The sequence below is a fragment of the Panicum virgatum genome, chromosome 7N, assembly GCF_016808335.1.
Source record: "Panicum virgatum strain AP13 chromosome 7N, P.virgatum_v5, whole genome shotgun sequence".
Classification (NCBI taxonomy): Eukaryota; Viridiplantae; Streptophyta; class Magnoliopsida; order Poales; family Poaceae; genus Panicum; species Panicum virgatum.
Genome location: NC_053151.1, coordinates 49,831,515 through 49,842,028, shown reverse-complemented (window position 1 = coordinate 49,842,028; position 10,514 = coordinate 49,831,515). Strand labels below are relative to the sequence as shown.

Genomic DNA, 10,514 nt, shown 5'->3' with positions numbered 1-10,514 from the left:
GTGGCAAAGGAAAGGGAACTTTAGGACATGCTTTATTTAAACTAGTATAGTTTACGCACATCCTCCATTTCCCACTCTTTTTCTTAACTAGTACAGGATTAGCTAGCCACTCGGGATGGAATACCTCCTTGATGAATCCGGCCTCTAGAAGCTTGTGCACCTCCTCGCCGATCGCCCGTCGCTTGAGCTCGTCAAAGCATCGCAGGCATTGCTTGACCGGCTTGGAGTTCGGCAGGATATCAAGGGAGTGCTCGGCGATCTCCCTCGGGATGCCAGGCATGTCCAAGGGGCTCCACGCGAAGATGTCAGTGTTGGCGCGGAGAAAGTCGACGAGCACCACTTCCTATTTGCTGTTGAGGGTAGCGCTGATCTTCAGCGCCTTGCCGTCGGGGGTCTTTGGGTCAAGGGGGACGTCCTTGGTACCCTCGGCGGACTCGAAGTTGCCCGCGTGCTGCTGCTTGGAGCCCATGGCCTCCTCGGCCATTCCTTGCAGCTGCGCGGTGAGGTCTTCGTCGAGCGCTAGAGCCTCGGCGTGCTCGATGCACTCGACGTCGCACTCATAGGCATGCTCGAACGAGGAGCCGACGGTGACGACACCTTTCGGGCCCGGCATCTTCATCTTGAGATAGGTGTAGTTTGAGATCGCCATGAACTTGGTGTAGTAGGGACGCCCAAGGATGGCGTCGTAGGCTCCCCGGAACCCTACCACCTCAAAGGTGAGCACTTCCTTGCGGAAGTTGGCCGCCGTGCCGAAGCAGACGGGCAGATCGATCTGGCCGAGGGGTTGGACTCGCCTCCCCGGCGCAACGCCATGGAACGGCGACTTGCTGGGGCGAAGCTTGTCCAGTCCGATCCCCATGAGCTCCAAATTTCCACAATGAGTGGATACTGTCCTGGGTTCGGGACGTAGTGGGGGTTGTCCTTGCGGCCGAAGTAGATGGTGTTCTCCGACCAGCCGAGGTAGGATGGCGTGGCCTTGGTGACGGAATAGACTTCTCGACGCTCGCGCTTGCGCTGCCGAGAGGTCATGTTCGCCGTCAGCCCTCCGAAGATGAAGAAGGCGTTCTCCGCCGAGAGGAACTCGTCGTCGCCACCCTTGTCGTCGGCATCCTTCTTCTTGTCCTCATCGCGATGCGCGATGCGGTTGTAGTACTTGCGGAGCATCTCACACTGCTCGAGGGTGTGGTTGACCAAGCCCTTGTGGTAAGGGCACGGCTTCTTGAGCATTTCGTCGAATAGACCGCCACCGCCTCGAGGGTGACCTCGAGGACCTTTGCGGTCTGTGGAAGTGACGAAGGCCTCGTCGAAGTCCTCCACTTGCCCCTGTCCGTGCTGGTTCGGTGGGACCGGCTTCTTTCCTTTCTTTCCCCTCTTTTGTTTCTTGGCGGGGGCCTTGGTCTTGCTGTTGCTGCCCTCTGCGGGCGCATCTTCCTTGCGCTTGTTTGCCTTGCCATCAAAGATGCCACCAACTGCCTCCTCGCTGGTGGCATAGTTGGTAGCGGCGTCGAACAACTCATTGGTGTTGGCGGGACAGGTTCGCGCAAGCTCGTGCACTAGGTTCCTGCACGCCGTGCCTTCGAGGAAGGCGTTGATGACCTCGACGTGGGTGACGCTGGGGAGCTCGGTGCATTGCTTGGAGAAGTGCCGCACGTAGTCACGTAGGGACTCGTTGGGTTTCTGTCGACACCCTTTGAGATCCCACGAGTTCCCAGGGCGCACGTAAGTGCCCTGGAAGTTGCCCACGAAGATCTTGACTAGGTCGGCCCAGTCATGGATCTGATCCGCGGGCAGGTGCTCGAGCCACGTTCGTGTGGCATCTACATGGTGAAGAGAAAGGTTGCGGATGATCACGGCGTCATCCGTCGCGCCGCCCAGTAGGCATGCCAGGCGGTAGTCGTTGAGCCAGACCGCGGGATCGGTCTCACCCGAGTACTTGACGAGTGGTGGGCTGTCGAAAGCGTGGGGGGAAGGGAGCGGTGCGAATCTCCTGACTGAACACACGGGTGCCCGGAGGCTCCGGTGACAGTCCCCTATCTTCTTCGGGGTCGAAGCGGCCACCCCGTCGAGGGGTGTACTTCCTCCCATTGATGACGTTGCGGGCATCACCGTCATCGGCATGCCCACGCGTGTCGTGGAGGCGCTACTTCGCAGGAGTCCTCTTGATGCGATCGTGCACCGAGGGTGCTCTCGCATCGTCGGCTGCGGCCGCCTTGCCCTTTCCTCCCAGGGGAGTGTGCACCGAGGCCTCGCGGCCCTGGTGTGCTGCACCTCCGGCCCTCGGGACTGCCGAGCGCATGCGAGATGCAGAGCTCTCAGGCTGCTGCACTGCAGCCTGCTCAATGAGCACCTTCGCCTCATTGCGCAAGTTGCGTTCCTCGGTCGTAGAGGGCTCTGTCATGGCTTGGAGTAGGTAAGCCGCGGCGAAGAGCTTTTCGCTGACCCTTTTCAGTTCCAGCGATTTGCTGACGTTGTCGTTGGCCAGGATCCGCTCCCGAGCGACGCGTCCCGCTTCCTGAGCTCGCACACCGCGCACGGTGCGCTCCTGCTCAAGCGTGGTTCGTAGCTCTCGTGTCTGCCGACGCTCCTCTTCGAGCTTCTTCTCAAGCTCTGTGAGTTGCGCCAGCTGCGCCCGCCGCGCCGTCGAGCTTGATGAAGCGGCGGGGTTCGGAGGGGGTGCCACCACTTGGTTCGTAGGTGGGGGCTCCTCGTTGTTCCCGTCGTCGCTCGGCGCTTCGTCGACCGCCCCATCCGCCAGCTCGACCATAAAGCACTCCCGAGTGGGATCGTAATCCCCCTCGCTTGAGTCTTCGGAGCAGGTGAGACAATATGCCGCCGCGAGCTAGAACGACCGGAAAGTGTCGAGGTCACAGACCCCGGAGTAGTCCACGGCCTCCTCGGCCGTGAAGTTGTCCATGAAGAAGTTGATGTAGTTGGCGATCGAGCCCGCCGGTTCGGGGTAGGAGTCGTCGGGGGACGACGCGATGAGGTTGCGGATCGCGAAGAGATGGTGACCCGACAGATCCTCGTATGTGCTCATGTCGGTGCTAACCGACGAAGCGTAGATCGTAGCCGCGTTGCGCATCCCGAAGGGAAAGGGCGATGGCGCAGTCGCTCCCTCCTTGGAAGGCTTCGGGGCCGCATTCGTCGGTGGTGCCGGCGCGGACGGCGCCGGAGCACGCGGTGGCGAAGTGGTCACTCTGTTTGTCGCGGTGCCAGGCTGCGACGCGTCAGCCTCGACCCACGTGGGGGTGCTGAGGCGTGCGGCCCTGCGCCGCTCCATGCGCGCTTGACGCGCGTGCTGGCCCGAGCGCCTGTTGCGCTGGGATGGTGGAGTCGGAGCGTCGGGGTTGGCCACGGACGGGAGAAGCTCCATGTCGTAACCGTTGGCAGTTGCGACGAAGTCGAGGCTCCCGAACCAAAGCACCGTGCCCGCCGGGAGAGGGCGTGGCTCGTTTGCCTTCCAGGAAACAGGAGAGAAAAAAAGACAAAAGTCTCGCAGCGCAAGGCCCCTACCTGACGCGCCAACTGTCTGTGCCCATACCGGGCGGTCCGGCACTAACTAGTAAGATGCTGCGTGATCTCTCTTCCTGGATAGTTGATGTGGAAGGTAATACAGGAACATACATATTTATCCTGGTTCCGGCTGCGGGGCCGTATGTCCAGTAAGGGTGTGCGAGTGCACTGTACTATTCTGCACGGGGGGTGCTTGTAGTAGGGGGACAAGTGAGGCGAGAGAGGGAGGGAAGCTCCCAAGTCTCTGCTAGAGGAGGTGATTGAGGCAAGTGCCAATATCGGTGCTCAAGAGAGGGGGTGTGTGTTCTGCGAGTCGTGTTTAGCGTGTTGGGGATGATCAGTTGGAGAAGACAGAGTCCGCCTCCCCCTTTTATAGACAGAAGGAGGGGTGGAGTACATGTACGGGGTGATCTAAAAAGTCGTCGTCTTCTCCCCAAATCGGGGGCGCGCAGTGGGTGACTACTGTAGAAAATACACTGTGAGGCACTGAAGAGCATGGCGCCGGGCGTAGCGGTTATCTTGGGAGTCGTCCTCGGTCTTGCGGAGATCACGCCGGCGTCCCGACAGCTCCAGCGGGCGGCATGGTGGCTCTTGTAGAGGGTACTGTCCCCTGCGCTTGACGTGGCGGTGTTCCGAGGGTCCTGCAGGTAGGGGTCTTGATCGGGTCAAGATTCGGGCCGCGCCCGAGGGTCGTGCCCATGCCATTTGAGGGGTCTGCAGCAGAGGAGGTACACGTAGTAGGCAGCACAGTGGAGGGAGCAGCGCCGAGCACGTCCGCACAGTGCGTCGCAGGTTCCCAAAGTGTTGCTACAGCGCCGGGGAGCAGTGACCGGAGTTGGCGGGCGGGACTCCGGGTGCTGTTGCTGTGCGGAGTGGCGGCCTGACGCCGTATGACCCGGGTGCTGTAGCAGAGTTTTGGCATTTAATGCCTACGTACGGCAGGCGGGTGAGCGGATAGGCGTTTGTCCTTTCCGTCGAGGGGTGGCCTCGAGAGAGACGGAACGGATCCGCTTTCCCGAGGGTAGGCTCGTTACCCTCGAGCGAGACGGAGTTGACGTGCTTCCCCGAGAGTAGGTTCGTTACCCTCGAGCGAAGCGAAGGTGCGGGAAGCTGTCGAGGGCCTCGGCGGGGAGCCCTCGAGCGAGGCGGAGATTGCCCCGTGGGTTTGAGGGGGGTGCGAATGGGCCGCACTGTGTACTTGGACCGTGGATTGGGCTTCTTTGAGTCTTTTTCTTTCCTTCGAAATAGAAGGAGGTTGTTGGCCTTCGCGGGCCCGTTTGCCTAACATGTGTTTTGCGTTTTAAGGGCGACTGGGTCCCCTGATTAGGGTGCCCCTAATTATGATACCCGACAATGATAAATTAATTACACGGATGGACTGAAAATCACGAGATGCATCTATCAAGCCTAATTAATTCGTCATTAGAGGTTATTTACTGTAGCACGACATTATCTAATTATTGCATAATTAAGTTCATTAGATTCGTTTTGCGTTTTCATTCGGAGGTTATGGAATGGGTTTTTTAAGTTATTCACATTTAATATTTTTAATTAGTGATCAAATTATCAAAGTTACTGTAGCGTAAGAAAAATTTTGGAAACTAAACCGGGCAGCTTGGTCAGTCACTTAGTCATCGGGTCGGCTAGAGAGAAACAGGGAGAGAGGTCAGGTCAATTGTGCATGTCGCTTGTCTTATTTTCTGACCTACGTTTACCTACCTAGCTACGTCCTCCCGAGCGAGCAGCGTCACGTCTAGGCGACCGGCCGGGAATCATGTGCACGCTGCTGCGAAGCAAGAATTGCATGCATGCCATTCCGATGCAGGGGCAGCGCAGGACGAATCTGGCCGCTAGCTAGCTAGCTTGTCTGAACCAGATCGACATGGCCACCCTTTTTTTTTTAGCTTGCCCTTGACCACGCATCACGATCGAGATCATCAGATCCATGGACGGACCAACCACGAGGTGACGGGGCGACGCCGACCAAGGACCAAATTAAAGCTAGCACAACACCAGCAATTCCGCTAGTTGGCCGATGGATTGTCCGCGCGAGCAGAGCAGACACGTGAGGAATTAGGCATGCTCCCCCAATCAGGCCGCAACCGCCGCCGTTGTCGCCGCCGGCAGACATGCGCATGCTACGCCTAGTACAGTAGCAGGGTAGTAGTGCACCGGCCTACTACTAGAATACTCCTGCAGGCTGCAGCAGAAACGACGGCGAGGCACAGCACCGCCTGGCGCCATTGCTACTCCCTCCTTCCCCATTTATAAGGCATGGTGGAACATGACACGGTCTTCTAAACAACACTTTGACCATTTATTTATCATATATTATATCACTTTTGATTATAAACTTATAATCATTGTAAACTATATTTGATTATGAATCCAATCATATGAAATTTGCATTATAAAAACAAAAATTTAATAGTCAAATTATTGGTCAAAGATGAGAATGTTTGAATCTTGATATACGTGTATGCCTTATAAACGGGGAAGGAGGGAGTAGTAGTTAAGAAGAGCAGCGGGGCGCGGCCTTGCCGGACCGCACAGGGACAGCCGGAGATGCGGCCCGGCGCTGCAGGGACACCCGAGGAGATCTTTACTCGGCGGCGGCGGCGACGACGACGACCGGTGTGCCGCCGACCACGCCTCGGTCCCCCGACACCGGGACCGGATCCACGGAGTCGTGTCCTGCGTCGCGTGCCTGCCAAGTGCAGCGCGAGCATAAACAAAGCTCCGCTGCTCGCCGGGAGCAGGACCAGCGCCCGCCGAGCAGCTCATGGCTCCGTACGGATTTCCATTCCGTGCAGATCGTGATTAGCCAAAGGTTATCTTGACTGTCGGGTAGTTAACAGGCACAGCAACAGAGTTTAGTTCTGAATGTTTATGCACAGGAAAACCTATTTCAGCTAGCAATGCATCAGGTCGTATGTTCCTGAATCTGATAGGAGGATTCACACCACGCAGGCAGCCCAAGGGCAACACGTCACACTACTACCACACGCTGGTCAATAAGGGAGGGCATGGACGAGCACATCATGTACAAAGCAGCAGTGTCGGGTCAATCACCACCCGTGTCCTGGTGAGGTCACTCACAGTCACATGCGGGTCATGCCGATGCCGCCGACGATGGGCGGCGGCGAGTCGGCGGCGGCGCGCGACCTGGCGTAGAAGAGGTAGTGCAGCTCGGTGAAGAGCGCGGTGAGGAAGGTGAAGGCGGCGCCGGCGGCGAAGACGCCCTTGCGGAGCATCGCGCACGACGGCGGGCTGTCGCTCGGCCGTGGGATGTACTTGGTGTGGTACGCGTTCCGGACCGAACCCGCCAGCAGGCACAGCTCCGCGATCACGAAGGTGATGCTGCGCCCAATATAATCCACTTAAGATTCTCATACAAACATACATACATATATGTGAAAGTTTTCAAGTCTGCATAAAAACTAAACTGCACTCTATGTCTATATATAATATTGTTGACTATTTTTGTTGTTGCCAAACATATTTTTTCAGTTTACCAGCATATGTTCTCTCAGTGGCTCAAGTCTGAATACCTAGACTGCTAATAAGATTATCTCAGTGGGCGATCCCATCAGTTTCAGTCCCTCCTTCCTGCTCAAACATACTTTTCAGTTGAGTTCCCCAGCAGAGATGTTCTCAGTGGCTCAAGTCTGAATACCTAGCTAAACTAACTCTTGCCGATTTGCTCCCTCGATCTTTTTATTCAAAAAGAAAAAGAATTTGGTGGTAGCTAATAAGGAGTTGTGCAGGGACAGGGCACCATATTTGCCAGATGATGAACTGTCCGGATACCGACTTGCAAACCAGCAGATGAGCATGAGCCCAAGGTGTGCAATATGTAGCCAACCAGGACACACACATGATGTATGCACTAATACTAATCCATATTTAGTGCTGTGCAACTAACTGAGATTAGCTGGGCACCGGGTAGGTGTACGACTGCAAAAACCCAAATCCCAGGGGGCGTAATCGCACAGGTAAGGTAACACCGCGACAAATGAGAGACGGACACAAAACAATATTGCTGAGGTTTCCCTAGCTTGCTTGCTGATTCACCAATGCAAGGTTGTTGTGGTTAGCCAGGAAATTAGTTAATTAATCAAGTAGCAATTAATTACCAGCAGACGACGAAGCAGATGCCGGACCATGCCCGCCAGCGGCCCGGCGAGAGCGCGCGGCCGCAGCAGAAGCATCGGGTGGCGACCATGGCGACCGCCTGGCCGGCGAGCAGCAGCAGCAGCGCGCTGACGCCGTACGCCGTGGACGCGTCGGAGCTGTACACGCAGTAGGCCCGCCCGTAGGTGTCCACGTTCACGTAGGTCACCTGCAGCAGCAGCAGCAGCAGTTAATGATGAGGCAGCCTGCCCTTGAGAACGAATCGGAATCGGATGGATCGCTACTACTTGGTTCCCGGCCCCTCTCCGATCCATCACCGATAGCAATAAGCAATCACACGGAGATAGAGTCAAGACGAATACTCATCATAATTAAGAAGAAGAAAGAAGATGATGAGCAAGCCTATAGTAGATAGATAGATATAGATATGTATCTGACGTACGTAGCTCCGTCGGCGCTCGGCGCCGATGGCGAGGACGAAGGCGAGGACGTCCAGGACGAACACCACGGCGATGATGATGATGGACGCCATGCCGGCCGATCACTCAAGAAACCAGCACCCTACCCTCTGGGGATTTCTGGATGGAGGGGAGTGATGAACTGATGATGCCACAGGCCGCAGCTAGTATAGTATAGTAGCACGGGGCTCGATCGATCGATCTCGCTTTCCCCTCCGACTCGCCGTCGTTCTCGTTGGCACAAAAAAATAAAGAGAGATTAGGCCGATCCAAGGGGTTGCCGGCCGGATAAGCTGAGCTGAGCTTAGCGCGATGTGGTGTGGTGAGGCGATGCGGCACTAGCCTCCGACGTTGACGTGTTAGCAGCTTAGCGCCGCTCGTCGATACCACACCACCTGCCTTTGCCTCCGATCATCTAGCTAAGCTAGCAGTAGCAGCTGGTTGACGGGCGGTCCCAGCCCCAGATTCGTGCATGATTGGAATGTTATTGCTGTGCAGCTGTTAGCCGCATGCTTTAGTAAGTAAATTTCCTTCCTTCCTTCTGGGCGAAGAATTAGAATTTGCTTGCCAAAGCAAAGCAAAGCTGAGCGACTAGTGGCAGATGCTTTAGACCATGTTTAGTTTCCAAAAAATTTATACATATCACATCGAATTTTCGGACAGATGCATGGAGCATTAAATGCAGTTGAAAAAATAACTAATTATACAGTCTAACTAGTTAGCAATCTTTTAAGTCTAATTAGCCCATAATTAAACGTTATTTGTCAAGTAACAATGAAAAGTAATACAGTACAAAAACCCAAACATTTTCACCGCTGCGCGGGTGGCCCAAGCCAACTGGGCGAGATGGTGGTGGTGGTGAGCCTTTTCTTTCTTCTTTGCCACCAACGGTACGTGTCAACCAAACATGCATGGAGGCTGGAGGCTCCTCCTCCTTGCACGAATCCTTGAGCTAGTGTTTGCTTGCAACGCGTGCAATTTGTACTTGATTGACGCCAGAGGACTAGAGGAGCATGCCTGAAAGGGATACCTGAACATCGGGACATCTGACCAGACTACTGCACGTAGCTAGTATCTCTTTCTTTTTTTCAACTTTTGTTACGGCGACGAACACCTCGGTGCTTGAGTTTGTCCAAGACTAGTATCACTGCGATTTGCGCTAAATTAGGTTTCACTTTTTGATGCAACCACCGCCGGAAACCGGCTGTTTGCCGAGTACGGCACTCCGCAAACAAGTTATTTGCCATGTGTAGAGAAAAAAACTCCCGACAAAATAAATACACTCGGCAATAATTATATTTACCGAGAGGTCAGGCACTCGACAAAGATAGTATTTGCCGAGAGCCTCCTAGAAGACACTCAGCAAAAGAGAGGCACATGCTGTCACTTGGCTGTTCCCATTCCTTCTTTTTGCTGAGAGCCGTCTCAGCACTTGACAAAGGATTTGTCGAGTACTCGACAGAAAGCACTCAGCAAATAGTTTTTTTCTATCAATTTTGTGGCGCTGTCACATTTGCCCAGGATGGCACACAATAAAGCTTTTGCCACGTGTATTATAATCTTTGTCAAGTGTCATGTATCCAAGGTTCTAAATAGCCGGCTATAGCCTGCTATTGTCTTTGAGAGCGGAGAAAACTAAGATATCCATCTCTTAGCTCTAAATGCCTAAATCCGCTAATAGCTGGCTATATCCCTCTATAACCGCTAAATTATGGATTAATTTAGCCAGCTAAATCATATAATTAGTTTTTATTTATTATTAGTTTAGTAATAAACTTTATCATTTATAAAACTTAGTATTTCATCAACGATGTAACGAGGAAAATGAAACCCAAGACGTACTTCAGTCAATGAAATTTTCTTGATTTCATATATATATGCAAAATTACTCATAGATTTATATATGGTATTGAAATAGAAATGCATAATTGTGAGAAGTTTCTAAAAGATTAGAGAGCATGTGTCGCTGCGGGAAATGGGCGACTACAAAACTACTCGATTGCTCGTTAGTTGTGCGCTTGATCGGATATGGTCTAGCACGCAAAGACTCGAGGATTTAGACTGGTTCGGGCCTGAAATGCCCTACATCCAGTATGGGGGGTGGTGTTCTCGCTCTATTGCTCACGAGCCCGGGTGCTCAAAGTTCAGAGGGGAGCTTACAAGCTGGTCAAGCAGTGTCGAACCCGTGAGAGTCCAACCCTTTCCTACGTGGGGGGTTTTTCCCTTTTATAGTCCAAGGTGGGCCCCCATTTACAGATATCTAGCGCTGTGTCTTGACACCGCCGGGGTGCAATTCGTCCTTGTCAGTCGTCGGGGCCTACTCGGTCGGTCGGGAGTGAGCAGGCTTGATCCTGGCGATCTTCTGGTGCAAGGGATGATCCTGTCGATCTTCTTGGGCGGTGCGTTCCC

At 54.3% G+C, this 10,514-nt stretch overlaps 2 protein-coding genes across 2 annotated transcripts; both read right to left on the bottom strand.

Moving 5' to 3' along the window:
* Positions 1-343: 343 nt before the first annotated feature.
* LOC120681392 lies at positions 344-1,029 on the bottom strand. Its single transcript, XM_039962881.1, has 2 exons — positions 877-1,029; positions 344-727 (listed from the first exon to the last, which is right to left on the bottom strand). The coding sequence occupies exons 1-2, from the start codon at positions 1,027-1,029 to the stop codon at positions 344-346; spliced, it is 537 nt and encodes a 178-aa protein (XP_039818815.1).
* Positions 1,030-6,333: 5,304 nt separating this feature from the next.
* LOC120683057 lies at positions 6,334-8,500 on the bottom strand. Its single transcript, XM_039965071.1, has 3 exons — positions 8,090-8,500; positions 7,650-7,855; positions 6,334-6,873 (listed from the first exon to the last, which is right to left on the bottom strand). The coding sequence occupies exons 1-3, from the start codon at positions 8,177-8,179 to the stop codon at positions 6,615-6,617; spliced, it is 555 nt and encodes a 184-aa protein (XP_039821005.1). The 5' UTR covers positions 8,180-8,500; the 3' UTR covers positions 6,334-6,614.
* Positions 8,501-10,514: the final 2,014 nt, after the last annotated feature.